The 18,104-nt window shown below is 35.6% G+C and overlaps 2 protein-coding genes across 2 annotated transcripts in view; both read right to left on the bottom strand.

Annotated features, from left to right (window-relative positions):
- The window catches only part of LOC149785288 (N-acetylated-alpha-linked acidic dipeptidase 2-like), a 61,757-nt gene extending 60,136 nt beyond the window's left edge, over positions 1-1,621 (bottom strand). Inside the window, exon 1 of the mRNA XM_089979162.1 lies at positions 616-1,621. Coding sequence (XP_089835288.1) covers positions 616-827 — 212 coding nt within the window. The 5' untranslated portion in view covers positions 828-1,621. The remainder of the gene's footprint in view (positions 1-615) is intronic.
- A 12,527-nt stretch (positions 1,622-14,148) lies between these two features.
- LOC149785286 (condensin-2 complex subunit D3-L-like) overlaps positions 14,149-18,104 on the bottom strand; it is a 203,629-nt gene continuing 199,673 nt past the window's right edge. Inside the window, exon 46 of the mRNA XM_089979161.1 lies at positions 14,149-14,839. Coding sequence (XP_089835287.1) covers positions 14,618-14,839 — 222 coding nt within the window. The 3' untranslated portion in view covers positions 14,149-14,617. The remainder of the gene's footprint in view (positions 14,840-18,104) is intronic.

Genomic DNA, 18,104 nt, shown 5'->3' with positions numbered 1-18,104 from the left:
AACTAAAACATTTAAAAGATTGACATCGGTACCATAAACCCTCAGATTAGGAGAACACTTGATTAGACAAAAGGGTTTAAAGTGGACGGTGGTCTTATTTCGGGCGAGAAGTTTTCTATTCTGAAAAATAAATAGGACTGGCCAGTTGTGGTTGTAATAACTGTGTGGTTTTGTTTTTGGTTGCTTACAAGGAAAAAAGATATACTGTATTTTAGTATCCTATTAAGGGACGTGGATTCCTCCAGCAGGAGAGTTGCACCTAGTAATGGTGAGCGTAAAATATATTCCTTGTAGAATAACAATTTTACATACTGGATTCTAGACTTGCTAATAAGATATTTTATTCCTCCTCAAATTTTAAGTGACTTAAAAAGGACAATTGTTTAACTCAGAACCATTCTCACAATCGTTGCAATTAAAATGGTATTTCACTTCAAGTGAAATAAATAAATACAGAAATTCAAGGTCAAGTTAACGGCATTCAAAAGTACAATTTTTAACATATACAAAAATGTGATGGGTTGCAGTTGAGTTAAAAAGATTTTGTTTCTTTGCTTGTTTTCATTTATTTACAAACCTAAAATAAGAAATCTAATTAGCTGACAGTGTACATACCTGATAACTTTATCAATATATCCAGTGTCCACAATCTCCTTGAATTGTTCAAAAAGATGCCAGTCACCATCCCTGTTCAACTTCTCTAGCAATTTTTGTGAGGAGTCTTTATGAACTGGGCGGGAAAAATATCCTGTAATCACGCCAAGCAAAAACGCGAAAAATGACAATGATACAATGAATACAATCTTCCTTGGATTCGGGGAGCTCATTTTCGTTTGCAACAATATATGAATAATAATTGTGTTCTGTGCAATGATTCGAAAACCCTGAAATAAGATTGTTCCTCGATTCTAGATAATATTGGAATCTGCAATATTCATTTTACAATGTTATTATCTACGGACCACGTATCTTTTAGCCTGGAGTCAAGAACGAAATTATATTATTTCCAATTAATAGGGCAGGACTATAGTGGACGATAATTATATACAGAATAGATTTTAATGGAAATAATTATTTCTGACCTTACAAACATAAAATACTCTTCTCCATTCCACTAAGGAAGTTGAGAATTTGCAACCATCGCAGAGCTGTCTGGAATCGGAAGGAACACAATCATCAACTCTTCTTTCATTAAATAGTTCTAAAAGAAGTATTAATCATGATTTCCTTGAGTAAAACAGGCAATATGGAATCACTTAACATATATTTACACGAGCAAAGAATATCAAATGAGTCTATACAAGTTTTGTCCAAATTAAGCTTGCGGAGAAACTCGGAAATAATGTCTGTTTAATTTATCCAAAGCTCGATGACCTCCGTTCAACCGAATAATTTTTTGGATTGGATCCTCTTATCCCATCGACCTCTCTACCCACCTGCGCGTACCATCTATCTTTGCGCGTGTGATAAAGCCGTCTTTCCTCAAGAAATGCACTTAACTGTATATGAACATTCCACAGGGGTGTTTAATGTAGAGCTTTCGTCAGTACAGCTGCGAAGTGTCTCTTCTTACGGAACTATTCCATTCTCGCCGATGATCTGAGATTAATGTCTTGTAAATAACATACAGAAATTGTAGCCCGAAACCAGACCATTTACAGACGATCGTAGTACTTGCCTTACAGATCCTGATACACTCATTTAATTACGTTTTATAATCTGAAAGCAGATTTGTTAAAAGTAGCATATATCAAACACACAAAATAATTAGACTAAGTGTCTTTCACATACTTAATTTTAATATAGGATATTATGAATATTCTATAAATATTTACAATTTTTTTTTCTTCAAAAAAAGTACGTGTATTTGCGTGTTAGAGTAAATAAAAACAGGAGTCCCTCGATGGGACTGACACTCTACTGATCGAAAAGAATTTGCATGAATTGACGAGAGGTCCGTTTCTAATCCATCTTATGCTTGATGACTCCTGAGTGATTAAACCATTTCAGATATTCTTGACAAACTCCATATTTTCGTATATGTTTGAGTTAACACGTTCACAAGTGCAATATAAACATGTTCCCACAGGCCTTGTTTTCAAACTCGTTTACAACATTGCTTACATGTCGGTTCTCAGATCTGTACAGTGTTCATGTAGGAATATTGCAAGAAGGGTTTCATTGATAACCCCAATGTGAATGCCACCATTGTTTCAATTTGGGTAGTGATAGGACAAAATTTGAGGCGGCCACTACAATTGCCAAGTATGAGGTAAGACTGACATTATGTTTTATTCAGCTTCGCGTCGTTATAGTGCTCAAGTGAAAACCAAACGTTGATACACCATTTTGTCTTGGATAATTATCCATATAAAGTTGCCCATTGTGGTCGCAGTGGCAGCAATGTTGGAAGCTACACTGATGTTAATTTGGGGAATAATTTGTGTTGGTGTAACTTATTCTTTCTCCTTGCCGTAATGTTTTAATTATATTCCAATCAGGGTTGATGTTCATAATCTCGATGCTGTCATCATTAAAGCCCGAATGCTGCCGTGTTTCAGAAACTCACCATTCTTCCAATCTAACTAAAGTTTGGAAGGACGGAAATCATTTCTTAAAAAAGCTATCTGATACAAACCGTTCTTTGAAACAACCAGGATGTTATGTTTAAACGACGTTCACGTATTCAGGTTAGAATTAAGAGGTGCCACCCCTTAATTTACTCAACGAAGTCGCTCGTAGTTCCGTTCTTTTTCGGGAGTCCTCTAAAAGTACTGATGTGATACATTCGACAAATTCCGATAGCGAACAATCGAATAAAAACAACATTCGCACGTGGCGCACAAATTGATTCGAGAGGGAAAAGACGAGAGGCAAGCCTGAAAAGAAAAAGCGTACATTAGATAAAAATAAGACTTGGGTAAATATTGGTGATCAGCTGGTTTGCTGGAATACCATACCTTGAAGCGCATACTTGGACTGGAGACAGTCTGAGATAGCGTGGTGTTGACTTTATATGTTTACAAAGGTGACGTCTTCAAATCGTGTGTTCCGGCTTTCGACTGAAATCTGCGTTGACCCTCGGATGTTGCCGATCAACATCGTATTAATTGGTACACATATGAAAAATGGCAGGGTTTCTTACATGACTCAAAGTGTGATGAAACGTCGATGTTATCTGGTTTGAATGGAACCAAACCATGTTTAGGACCAATATCTTTCAAGATTCAGTATTATTCAGATGATTTGGCATTATACGACCTTTATACGTAACGGCGGCACTGGGGCTTTAAATGTGCTATGTAAATAAGCATTTTGTTATAAAGCATTGTAGAAGAATCTGTTTTATATTTGGAAGAAAATAAATCAACATTTGTATTTGCTTGTATGTTTTTCGGCAACACGATCTTTGAATACACTTTTATCCCATTCAAACTTGTAAACAAACATATATTGATACCAATATGTCTGCTTTCATGTTAAACGTAGGAAATATTTCTAGTTCCTCCCTAAACACAGTCCAATTTGATATATCATAATACCATTATATATGCCGTTAAAAACAGTTTGCTTTGCACATGCTCTCTTCATATTGTGCGCATAGCTACGTGTACGACAGCACCATTGTATGCCAGGCATATATGGGTATTTTAAAAAAATGTAATTGGTCCATGAATGTTCTCATGCAGGAATACGAGATTTAAATTCCACATAAATGATTGGTCTAGGTATCACAATACGTACGAGTGGCCGAGTGGTCTAAAGTACTCACCGTTACGGATCACTGCCATCTCACCCCTGTTTGCGTGGGTTCGAGTCTCGGATTCGGATAATGTGGTTATGTGAGAAAGCTTGACAGTGGCTTCTTGTGGGTCGGTGGTTCTTTTAAAAGTCCTTCAAACCAGGATGCTCACAGATTTGGTTATATGCTGTTGAGCGTTGTATTAGCCAAATTGGATAACTTATCTGCATCATTTGTACAACTGTAAAAAGTAATTAACAGTGGTTCTTTCCGTCCAAATCGGCCAACTGTAGTCGAGTGGTTTCTGTAAAAATCGACGTCAAAATTATTTTTAAAAAAGTTGATATTGTTTTAATAAATACAGTCATATAAGATGGAAGATATGCATCGTTTTGTATACATTTTAAAGTCATGACAATACAAGAATTCTTTCTGTCGAATTTGGTCAAATTCTTTTAAATTGGAAAATGTTACTTTCTACTTGGGTTTTAGTTACAGTGGCCATATTGGATGTATTGGATATTTGTTGGCATCATTAATATAAAACTGAAAGGCCTATATACAAGAATTCCGTTCAGCAGTTTCTATGAAGTCTTTTGAGGTTTTTATATTTTTTAGTAACTGCGACCGTATTAAAAGACAAATGTGTATAATTTATGTAAAATATCAAGAGCTTTATGCCAGAATGTTTCCTATCGAACTTGACCAAATTCAGCTGAACGGTTTTCTGAGGAGTCATTATGTTATATATATTTAATTGTTTGTCTGTTAGTTTTAAATTTCTTTTCTTATTCCATTACATGCTATTGTAATGTGACATTGTTTACTGGACTTGACCTTGTCCAGAATTGAGTTCAGTTCTGTTTGACCTGACTTAAAAAAAAAAAATATTTCATTGATGTAAACAACTTTTAAAAAAATCTATCGCAGAGTAAGAAACATTAAGTTCAGTCAAGGTCATACCTGGACTATGTGATACTGTATCATGTGCTAATGGGTAACAAACTTCTATTTTTTTCAGAAGGATGAACTTCTGACCCTCATCCGGGAATCTGTTTTGCGTCTTAGTTAGTCGTATAACTGATGTATTGATAAAGGATCGTCAGTTGGGCTTAAGACATTTGAAACGTTAAGTTTTATTATGTTGTGACCATTTTGGGCTGAAAGCTATTTTTCTTAAAATTATTGAATTCAAGTGATTGTTTTTCCTGGAAATACAAAAGTGCTCTGACAAAATTCTTTGACAAAAACATTCATTGGAATTTGTACTGAATTTAAAACTGGAATATCTTCTGTGATTCAACAAGAGGCTGTTGACACATCTGCACGTTTTAGGTTATTACAGACGTCATCGCCTTCAATCCTGAATTTCATCGGGATTTGAACTGAGATTCACTTATAAATTTTTATTGATAGAACTTGTGTTTTAATTCTTGGAATATTTTTTGGGATTTAGTTCACAATACTGTAAGTTCTTTTTTCTTATTTTTCACCTTGTATTATAGGGAAATAAATTATCTGTCAAAGTTTACAAAGCTTGTTGACTGCACTCTTTTCTGTTACTTAATTTAAAAGCACATATTCGTAACAAACCAACTTTTCTTAAATAGCGCCGGCCATATTGGATATTTGATCGGTATCCTTTCGAGAAAATTTAGATGCATACAAGTCAGAATGCTTTGTGACAAATTTGCAAAAATTATATTGAGAGATGTTTGAGAATTAATTAAACATTGTTTCTTCTTTTTGTAACAGCAGCCAATTGAATGGCGGTACTATTTGGTTTGATTATATTGGGCGGTTCTGATTCAGGTTATTTAGAAGTCTTTAGTTTTTTAGCATCTGTGGCCCTATTTGAAAATGGACTGGTACCATCTGTAGAAAACACGCATGGCTTGGAGAGAGATTGCTTCTGTGACATTTGATTAAAACTGGCCAGTGTTTTTGAAAAAAGTAAAAATATAAAATGCTAACCGTCAAGTTTGTTTCACACAAAGACAGGCAGGTAGACAAATAAAGTATAGCAATAATGGATTTATATCCGAAATAATGACAGCCGAGAAATGTATGCCCACTCGAAGAACACGGTCCATAGGTCGTTCCTACAACATACTTAATATCCCTTACTCGAAAAGATGGCTCGAACGTCAACTGTAAAAACTGGTTAGTAAGCGTATAACATAGCAGATAGTGTGAGAGATAACAATCATTTCCCATCATATTGTGATGCTTATAGTGACAGTAGAGATACTGCTGCATTTGTATAATAATAATAATAATAATAATAATAATAATAGGAAAAACAATTTTTTAAAAAAATTCAATAAGCAGTAATAATTTATCTTGATAACGATTTTTTAAAATCAGGACATATCTATGTGTAATTGCGGCCAGTATATTTAATTTGCACACCAATGCCATTTTTACTCGCTAACTGCAAAATGCACAGACCTAGATTTGCCGTCGCATAATGCGCCGGTCGATCTGGATATGCGCAGTTTGCTAGAAGTCAGTAGAACAACCATCATAGACCCCGATCTGCGGGCGCATTATGCTGCGGCAGATCAGGATCGTTTGTTCTTTGCAGCTTGACTTGACTTACAAACGAATATATAGAGCAATCCGGTTTATTATATTACCCATGCGAACTTGCTTAGAATTAATATTTAGTACGCTTATAAAATATATCAGGCTCTTGTTTACTGTCATTTTGTGTTTTTATTATTTTTTAAATCGATATCATGCTTTCACCCCACACACCCCGTTCGTTATGGTTATGCCATTATTTACTTACTTTGACATTAGTATGGCAGTATGGTCGTTGTTTATGTTTCACCGTTTATCTCTGTAAGGGAATGGCTACATTCAAGCTGTTACAAGTTATTGCGAACTTTCACTGAATCCGATGCTTACTCCGCCAATGTATACCGCAGTGCTGAATGTAAAATGTTGAAAATTTAAACACTAACGTCAACTTGGCAAACGAAGACCACAGCAATTAAAAATTGTTTGGACTTTACAAAATATGTAATACTTATATTCCCTCAAAAAAATACTATACAATGTTCTAATTGTACATATATTTTAAATGTACCCACATACAAGTTTGTGAAAGTTAACGTTCTGTAGTTTAAAAATAAATAAACGCTCCCGTTTCTGTGAATCAGATGCTAAAAGTTGTTTGATCGCATCCTCCTCGTACACAACCAATCCATTTTACAGGTAATATAGCCAATACAAATAGACAATCGAGAGAAAAACCTTTAAACACCAGCGAAAATAATTTGAAATATATAAATTATTTTTGTTGCAGCTTTATTTTGTGAAAACAAAACTACTTTTCACTTTGGTATAGCAGTCACAACTCAACTGTTCTGTTCAAGGATTGAAACGGGCTTTCCAAGTGTGTATGTGTCTTTGTGTTTTATCTCTAACGTAGCTTAACAATCTTTGTCATATCGCTACAATGTGGCGGTTCACGATGATGTATAGCAGTGGGGCATAATGCCGCAGACATGTAGCATCTTGTCCCACACGGTGTCATTATCCTGACACCAGGCCGACCAATTCTAACACTATCCTCTTAATGCTGAGCGCCAAACGAGGCAGCTGCTAGTACCATTTTTATAAGCAATTTGTCTGACTCGGCCGGGGTTTGAACCCACCTCTGGAATCTAAGGAGGACGCTCTAACCACTTTGACCACCGGAGCGGTAGGGTTTTTCAGGCCTTTGAGTTATATGAGAGAGAGAGAGAGAGAGAGAGAGAGAGTGATGTGATGTGATTTGGATTTTTAACGTAACTTTAAAAATTTTTCAGTCATATCACTACGATGTCTGCAATGTGGCAGTTTATAGTGATGTCTAGCACTGGGGCATAATGCCACAGACATTTAGCATGATGTCCCACCCAGTCACAATATCCTGACACCAGGCCGACCAGCCCTAACACTAACCTCTTAATGCTGAGCGCCAAGCGAGGCAGCTGTTAGTACCGTTTTTGTAAGTCTTTGGTATAACTCGGCCGGGGATCGAACCCACGACCTCCCGCATCCGAGGCGGACGCTCTAACCACTAGACCACCGGAGCGGTGACAGAGAGAGAGAGAGAGAGAGAGAGAGAGAGAGAGAGAGAGAGAGAGAGAGATGCATGCAGGTCTCAGTATCATTTATGTTAATCGCAGTTAGGCGATTGTTCTACACAGGGTAAATAATGTACGTCAGTTTGGACGATAAACATTGAGCGACGAAAAGGTGTGTAAACATTAGAGAAATTTGGGTTAATGGGAAGTCATGAAGTCAACAAAATATACATGCAGTAACTATTTCAAAATAAAAGAAATTCGTATTTGACGAGGTCGTAATGAAGCTAGACATATAATAATTATAATAATAATAACGAGGACTTTGTATAGCACCTAATCTTTAGAAGCTCTAAGCGCTTTACAACATCAGGCAAAACCTATAAGATTAAACATTTAATGACATGATTACAAAAACAAACACCATGAAATTAAAAAACATAAAAAAACATGCTGAGAATATTTAAGGTATGCAAAAGAACGCTGTCCATATGACTTTGTTTTCATAGTGGGAATAATAAGTATACGATTGTCAGAAGAGGAGCGTAAGTATCTTGTTGGTGTATACAATGGGTGAGGTCGGATAGGTATGTTGGACTAGAGTTCGAGAGTGAAACGTAGCACAGAGAACACATTTTGTGTTTGATTCTGGATCGAATGGATAGCCAGTGTAGGGTACAGAGCAGCGGGGAGGTGTGCTCTGATCGTAGTACTCTAAGTATGATCCGAGCAGCTGTGTTTTGAACTTTTTGAAGTTTCTGGAGCAGATATTGAGATGAACCAGACAGAATCGAGTTACAATAGTCCAGTCTTGAAAGTACTAATGAACACACGAGTATTTTAGTGGCATCAACTGAAACATACAAGAATGCACCAGGGAAGTCTCTACAAACATTTCGTTGGCACCCCCCTCCTCATTTTGGCACTACAACGGTTCAAATCATAATGCCATTCAGTTATAAAAATTGTATACTTGACGATAAGTGCCTTTTCCCCCGTGGTTCCGGGTTCGAATCTCCGTAAAGTACGAATAGAAACATTTCTAACCTGTATAATATTGTATATTCGTATTTATAAAAAAAAAATGTTAATATTATTAAGCATTCTTCTGCAGATTCCTGGGATAGTACTTTCCGTTCTGTTTGGTGTATATTTGTCTCTCTCTCTCTCACAGGTTGAATCACATTCTCAGATTGTTAAAGCTACGCATAAAAAGACTCAGTGTTTTGTCCACATTCATGATCCCTTTTCTGCACAAAAAGTCACTTTCATGGTTTTATAGTATCCCACAATACACTGTAAACATCGGTATCCTTGACTTGCTTTTTTTTGCTGACAGGTATGAAAGTGTGTTGGGCCTTTGACCAGTACATTCGAGCTTTAATTACTCTGAAATAAGCTCCAACTTCAAATTGTATAGACCCCGATCTGCTATTGCATAATTAGCCAGAATATCTTGATCTGTGCAGTTTGTTAGGAAAAATAATTAGTAGAACAACCAACATGGACCCTGATCTTCATGCACACTATAATACGGCAGAACTTTTATTCTTTGCAGTTTGAATCAACATATAAGTGAGTATAGACGGTATTTGTCCTGCTCTACATTTTGATGATCAGCCTGATCAGGTAGGTATATATGCAGAAATAAATAAATAAACAAATACTTTTTAAATATAATTTTATTCATAAATATATAATCATATCAAAATTTAAAGCAATGTACATCACTCTAAAATGTTGTCTATTATTATATCAAAGCAATAATATGTATATTCAAGGATAAGAAGGCCAGAACCTGAATGTCGACGCCATGATTGATGCATTACTAAAAAACATATGACTCTGACACCAAGGTCAAAAGGTTAAAGCATCACTGCTGCAAAATTTGTCCCAGTTTAATATTAGTTTCTTAATGTATGAACAAAATACATCAAGGGGATTAGTGATTAAAATCAAAATAACAAACTATAACAATGTTTGAACACTATGTATCACTGATCTTGACCTTGATCAATGTCAAAGACTAAATGAACATGTAGCTGAATGAATTGTCTTTGAATTATAATTATTCATGAACTGTGTGAACAAAATTATCAAGTGGTTTAGGAAATGGAAATAAATGAAAAACGTTAACCAAAACCTTAAAACAAATTTTCAACGAAAGAGACCTTGATTCCAAGGTTAAAGGGATGACACGTGTATTGCAGAAATATTTGTCTTAGCCGTGACCTTGACTCAAAATCAAAGGAGTGAGCAAGCAATGTCGTAACTTCATAATGTCTTCTTCCAAGTATGAACAAACTATAGGCAAATAACAAACTAAGATAATTTCTGTACATGGAGGTATGTCATAAATCGAACAATCTGTGCTAGATTCGATCCCTTTCTTTTCTCAGCAATTCTTATGAATAGTATTAAAAACATGAACTAGGAAAATTTGCAGAGAGATAGCACATAATTACACAGAAACATCAGGAACACTTTCTCCCCAGCTATTAGTGGTGGCATCACAAAGACACACTCACAACAAAACTTGTGTAATGTATAGCTATTTTATAGTGTTAGCACATATTATTGTATATGCATTATCTTAAATACTATCTTCTTTTTTATTTTGCTTACTGTATGTTTTATGCCGTGTATAAAAATTTGTATGTATTACAGGCCTAACACTACCAATTCCGGCTCCTTTTAAGATCTCATCAATACATGCAACCTCCCATTTAAACTAAAGCTATAAAGTTGACCAACGCGAGTCCTCTCTCCATATAATGTGGAGTAAGCAAGACACATCGGTCTGTGAAATAATGTTCACGTCAAATTGAATATTCTAGAGTAGTGCTGATTATTAGCATGTAAAAATTGATTGACAAGAGCCATAACTCTGTCTAAAATGGTGTCAACATAATAAAACACATAAATGACATGCAGTACATATTCACTTAAAAAATGAGCCCGAGAGAAAGCTGTACAAACCCAGATCTGCCAGCACAGACTCTAATCTGCAGATGCATTATGCTACAGTAAATCAGGGTCTTTGTTGTTTGCAGTTTGACTTGATTATAAGCAAGCACATATGGTATCTTTCATCTAAGAAACAATGTTCTTACAAAATTCCATTAGAATGTATTAAACGGTTCCTTAGTTTGACGACAGCAAGCAACATTCCAGGTTTCTATGCAACGGCAATATGTTTGACAAATGGTACATCTGTCTAAAGTGGAGTAGACCCATAAAGTCTACTAGTCAATGTCCACACCAAATCAAACTGGAATATGTTGAATGGTTCTTGTGCAATACCATGTTGCAAACAACATCTCATATTAAAAAAAAAGGTGATGAGACAAATCACACACAAGGTACAACTACGTCTATGAGAAAAAGTTCATAACAAACTGCATCAGAAAATATGAAATTGATGTTGCTGAGCTATGCTGGTTGCAAGCAACACCTCAGATGAAGATTGTAAAGGGTCATTTCTCTGTCCATAATGTTACTGACAAGGCAAATCAGATAAAAGGGACTAATTTATAAAGAGAATGTGCACACCAGAATTACATTGGAATACGTTCAATGGTTCCTGTGTTATGCTGGTTAAAAGGACTCATGGCATGAGATCTAAAATTGATTGAAAAAGTTTAATAGCTATGTCAAAACTATACCTGAAATGATGAAACTTTGTAAAAGCCCATTTAAAATCAATTCACTACAAAGCAGCATACAATTGTGTTTATGGGTTTCAGGACTTTGCTCATTACAAGTATCAATGGATGGACAGATGGGCAAACAGATCGATGGACAGATGATTGCTATGGAGATCCTGTATTTGATGCTGAAGCCTAAAAACACTTTTCCTTTTATGAAACCATTTCTTAACAAGATCAGCCATTCATGAAAGTAAATCACTACTGTAATAGCACTCCTTTCACATGCAAACACCTTCAAGAAAATGTCCCACGGCATAACCTGCCTTTAATTTACACATAATGAAAATTAAATTTCTACTAAGGGCAGAAAATAAGCTTTTCTGTGCTTTATGCATACAAGTTACAAACCTTGGATTAGTCGATTCATGGGGTAAACAATATCATATAAGAATATATCACCATTTAATACCTTTAACTGAATAGACCAAATCATGATATATAATGGAATGCGAACATAATTTATACCCAATAAAATCAAAATTTTGAAGTGAAAAGCATTTAGCAAGATGTTCCATGCTTTAACACAGTTAATCCCCACAAAAAATGGCTACACACACCAAGACATTCAATACACAGAATGTAATCAATGACTACATAGCTTACAAGTACAAAGTGTTTAGGCGTCCCCAGTAGCCACCGTCAATATTGATTATCATGCAGAAAATAAATACAAATGATTTTGGCAGCATAATGTTTACCTCTGTGACAAGGAATATACTAAATAATATAATAAAATGGAAACATTATTTTCTACATATCAAAGAAGTACTGAACTGATAGTTTCTGTTTTGCCATCAAACCTTGCTGCAAAATCAACTGACATATGCAAATAAAGCTGAGCCAGAGGGAAGCAAAATATTGAATCCGAATAAGAAATTTTTTTAATTAAAAGTTTATAAAAAAAGTTTATAAATATCATAATTGGGAAGATTATATATTTATAGATGAAAACTTCACATACTGCTGAACACCAGTGCATACATTTGTTGGCCCGTCTTTGCTCATGTATTCTGCACCTGTACTGTCATTTTCCAAAAGTGTCATCTTTCATTGCAGCAATAATGATCCAATAAACAACTGTTGTTAGTATGGTCTTACGTTTGTGCTTCATCGTATGACAACTGTCAGTATGAAATCTTAAGTTTCTAATGATGCTGCTCTAGTTTCAGCACTGTGTCCTATGCAAATTCTTGGATGTTAAACGTGCATTACTGTGCTTGTCAATGAAGCTGTACTAAAAGGTGACCATCCACATCAAAAAACCAACTATTTTCCTGCTTGAAGGGCATCTTGTGAAATATTATCGAAGGAATCAGTCTTTGACAGCTGCCAACTGGTTTGAAAACAAATTGTGAGATTTAATGCGAGAATCATATGATAGTCATTGAAAGTCCAAGAACCTGGGACCCCCAATGATACCAGAAGATTTTTCAGTGTTCTTGCAGTCAGATAATGGGTCGTTTCCAATAATAACTTCAAAACCATAAACAATTACTATATTTCAACAGTTTACTCTCAAAAACTGTACTCATGAAAAGAAATTCTCCAACATATGACAAAAATATATTAAAGAAAGAAATTATTCTGTGATTGCTTACCCATCTGCAATCATATCATAAAGAAAATATATAAATAAATGTATTCTTTAGCAAAAGATAATAATTTTAACTTTTTTCCCCACATAAATTGTTTCATATGAAACAGACTTCTGTACTAAAGCATCAGTACAGTACATGCATATTCTTAAGTCTTCCCCTTAATCCTAAGTATAGGACCAAACATAAGCAGTGAATTTTTGTCCACACTACTATGGTGAGTGGAAGGAAAAGTAAGATGGAAAACTTGAATAATGACCTGTAACCTTGACCTTGAAGATAGCACATCTAACATGGTACATAAAAACCCTTTGAGTGATGATGTACAAGTATACCAAGTTTCATTCCTTAATTTCAAACATCTTAGAAGTTATAGAGAAAAAGGGAAAGCATTAAGAATAAATGAAAATACAAAGCTATGACCTTGACCCAGATGATAGGACCCCAAAAGTGGTACACAAGTCTTGTTCCTTAATCTCAACAAGTTTTTAAGTTATGGAGCGCAAAGGAAAGGTTGATTGGAAACTTAAAATACTGAGCCATCACCATGTCCTTGAAGATGTGACCCCCTATGTGGTACTTGACACACCTAATAAAGATGATTTACAAATGTATCAAGCTTCTTTTCTTAATCTCAAAACAGCTTTAAAGTTATGGAGTGGAAGAGAAAGTGTGATGAAAATGTAAAATATTGAGTCATGACCACCTTGATCTTGGAGGTATGAGCCTGATCGGGGTATGTGACACTGATTATATAAGTATATGATGTCTCATTCCTTAATCTCGAATAGCTTTAACATTATAGAGTACATTGAGGGAAAATTGAAAATAATGAGCCATGACTTTGACTTTGACCTTGAAGATTGATGATTATGATTTATAAGTATACAAAATTTTATATCTTATCTCAAATGGCTTTAAAGTTATTTAGTTCAAATTGAAAGTCTGATGGATGGTGGGCAGACAGATGGAAATGCCCCTAGCTTTTCTTTAGAAAGGCAAGATACAATTAAGTGGGTGTATACAGTAGAAGGAACTTTTATAATTGAATATCAGGTAGCAACTGAATTTGCAGAATATCATTATAAGCAGGAAGAAATGCATATGTTTAAGTAATCATTCAAGCTTGTGTAAATACTCTGTTAAAATTAAAATTCTTTTTACATTATCATTATGAACGAGTTCTTTAGTATAAAGGTCAAAGTCTGTCTCATAAGTAAAGTTTATCTATTTATAATATACACCAGCTGCAAACAACACAGAACCAGATTTACCATTGTATAATTTACTGGCAGGTTGGCATGTGTTCTGTTCATTGTACATATGATTTCAGGATAACAGTAAAGACCCAGACGCAAGATGTGAAGTCAAAACTGGGTTTATGCTGTTTGAGGTCGAGTGAACCTTATTCGTGAATAAATATAAGGTTGATAAAGTCAAGGGAACACACAAACCACAGGACAGATAAGAAAATCCATTGTTTTTTTTTTATCAGGATGATTTCTTTCTCCTACTTCGTCTTCCTGAAGGTGTGGCCTTTACTCTGTCTGGCATGTTGTTATTTGTTTGGCCAAATGAACGGGTACTACGCCTGGGTTTATTAGTTGTTGTTTGACTGCTGTCAGCAAGTTCACTGTCTCCTTTAGTCAACTCAATTTCTAATTCCCCTTCATGTTCCTCTAAGGGCCTCTCCTTTCCTCTGGCTGCAATAACCTGGATTAAAAAATTGTAAAATATTACTACCACAGTATAATTTCTGACTGGCTTGGCTTTTTGGTGCTGTAACACAGAACATTTTGAAGGTAATATCATGCTATGGCAAGATGCCCAAGGACACACCACAGTAGCAGGTCAGAGTTGAATTGATGGTGGGCTGTTGTTGTTCTAGGGTTTAATGTCATTTTTCAGCACACTATAGGCTATACATGGCGGCCAGTATAACTGGTGGAGGAAGAACCCTGAAAAACCCAGGGAAGAACCACCGACCCACGAGAAGCTACTGGCAGGCTTTCCCACATACCCACGCTTGCCGAACCTTGGACTCGAACCCACGCAAAGGTGAGATGGCAGTGATCCGGAACGGTGAGTGCTTTAGACCACTCGGGGTGGGAATCAAACCCACATCCTTCTGGTTACAAGTCCAAGGCCTTAACCACTTAGCCAAAAAAATCTTTTTCATCTGAATATTGGTACATTTGTATCATATGTTTGTCCCTATAAACTGCTGTACAGAAATGATTGGTACATTTGTACCATGTTTAACTGTACACTCTGCTGTACAGAAATGATTGGTACATTTGTACCACGTTTGTCCCTATGGCCTGATGTATAGAAATGATTGGTACATTTGTATCATGTTTGTCCCTATGGCCTGCTGTACAGAAATTATTGGTACAGTTATATCATGTTTGTGTTTGTCCCTATAGCCTGCTGTACAGAAATCATTGGTACATCTGTACCATATAGTTTGTCCCTATAGCAGAAATCATTGGTATATTTTTACCATGTTTGTCCCTATGGCCTGCTGTATAGAAATCATTGGTATATTTGTACCATGTTTGTCCCTATAGCCTGCTGCATAAGCCATACTTTACTAATAGCACTGCTATAGAGTGCACCAGATTGTTACACTCAATCTTCCTCCTGCACAAAGCACTTGAAGAGAAGGGTTTTTGTTGTTGGAATAACATAGATCTGGCCCCAGTTTCATTAAACATCTCAAAAATTCTTCCTCATAATGAGATTTTTCAGTTTCTTTCCTACTGCTTGGTTTTTCACTGAACAAATAATAGGGCATTAAGGATTAAATAATTAAAATATAATCATAGAAGCTTGCATCTTTCTGAAACTAATATTGTTTTATCTTGGGGAAAAATAATAAAAGGGCAACATTCTAGACAATTAAAGAGTTTCTTTCACCCTTGTATAATACCTATAACAAAAAAAATCCCTGTATTGACAGAAATCTTTAGTAAGATAATGCTAAATCTCAAACTGAGGAAATTTACTGAAACTGGATCCTGGCCCTGAAGTCACAAAATAGGCTGAGCAAACTTTTCACTCTGACTCCAAGTGCTAACTGGAACAATCGTACTAAGAATAACTCAGTAATAATTGGCATTTGACTTGTATGTAGGGATTCAAACAATAAAATCATGCCCAAATTTTCCTAACTGTAATTGAAAAGTTACACAAAATTAAAGGTTTTTATGACTATAGGGATTGGTCTTGTATTGTCTGATACACCCAGGTCAGCATTTACCCTGACCCAGAATTCTCAAACAGACCGAGACCCAGATTTCTCAAAAAACAGACCTAATCAGGATCTTCCCTGGCTCGGTGTTCTAAAATATATCCGGGTCAGGATCTTCCCTGGCTCGGTGTTCTAAAATATCCAGGTCAGGATCTTCCCTGGCTCGGTGTTCTAAAATATATCCGGGTCAGGATCTTCCCTGTCCCACGGTTATGAAATATACCAGGTCAACTATTTGAGACGAGAACTTGAGTATAAGCTCAAATCCCCAAACTCAGAGAATACAGAAGAACTGTAAATTGTAAATGCACATTTTGATCACCAGTCCAAACTAAGATTCATTGAAATACCCAGAATGCACTGGTGTTTTGCTCTGTAAACAAGTGTGAATGATAGAAAACAGACAAATTGATGAAAATGTTACAAATATTGAAATTGATGATTGTGAAGAGTACAATGCACATCTACATCACTAGTCCAAAAAGTGTACCAAATTTCATATTGAGATATCTTGAATGGTCCTAGAGTTTTAATCCATTGGTTTCTACTTGCTGAGGTTAAACACTTACTCAATAAGCATTTATAGAATATAAATGTTGATGATGTTCACATCCTAAATTTGATTGTACGATAAATTGTTTTCCAAAACTTATTCTCTGACCCATCTAACACCACCTGAAGTTTTAATTATAAACTGAGACCAGTCTGCTCTCTCACTGTAAGCTTTTCTAGTATTGAAGAGAGTAAAGTGCTTGACTGAGACTGACAGAATAAGAAAGAAAAACAAATATAAGGTACAAAGTATGGACTTCCAGTGAATAAAACTGGATATAAAAAATAAAAAATAATGTCCTTTTTATTAAAGAGAAAGGACATTTGTTTGTACCATAAATCATGTAAATCTCTGAAAATATGTACCCAATCATATTAACAGTAGGGGAATAACCTCTACTACCTTCAGATTTAGTCATCCCTGAAATATGAAAAACAAGTTTTTCCAGGATTTACAAAATACAATGGGAAGCAACTCTTACAGATTTAATCCCACTGCTCCTGCCAGGTGGCCACCCATATCCCAGTTGATTATTGGTTTAAACTTGAGTGAAACCTTTAACAGTAAACTGATATTTGTGGTAATGTGGGAGGAATCGATAGTCAAGTGATTATGTATGCAATTTAGGAGAAACTTAATTTATTAAACAAGTTCCTTTCTCCATCAAAGACAGATCACATTAAAATAAGGAAAGTAGGTGAGAGAAGAAATGTTTGAGCATCCAACCTCTATTCGTATCACTCTGAAGGAACATGAAGACTACTCTACTGAATAGATGAACTTTTAACATGAAAGCAACACAACCAAAGATTATGCATTTAGACGTGTGAGAGCAATTCCTGATGGATCTTGCACCTGACTATTGCCTTAGTCAAAAGTTTCCCAGGTGAAACCAGGGAAAGTTGTAAGGTCATGCCAGTTGAGGTTGTGCTGTCATTAAAAGATTGTGGTAAATGTCTGGGCAGCTACTGGAGGAGATTCAGCTCTCTCAGCATTCAGCTTGTCACTTAAATAGAAGCTGGAGAAAGTAAACTGAGCATGACAGTTAAATGACTACTTGAATTGTTGAATTTTGATGTCATGCTTGAAGGCAAGGTTCATGGAAATTTCTCGTATTTCATGAGCCGAAATCTTCTTCAGTATTAACTGACTCTGCAATAATTCAGAGCACA

This window comes from Sinohyriopsis cumingii, chromosome 13, assembly GCF_028554795.1.
Source record: "Sinohyriopsis cumingii isolate HCF-2022 chromosome 13, ASM2855479v2, whole genome shotgun sequence".
Taxonomy (NCBI): Eukaryota; Metazoa; Mollusca; class Bivalvia; order Unionida; family Unionidae; genus Sinohyriopsis; species Sinohyriopsis cumingii.
Note: the sequence above shows the minus strand (reverse complement) of the source record. Positions and strands in the feature narration are given on the sequence as shown.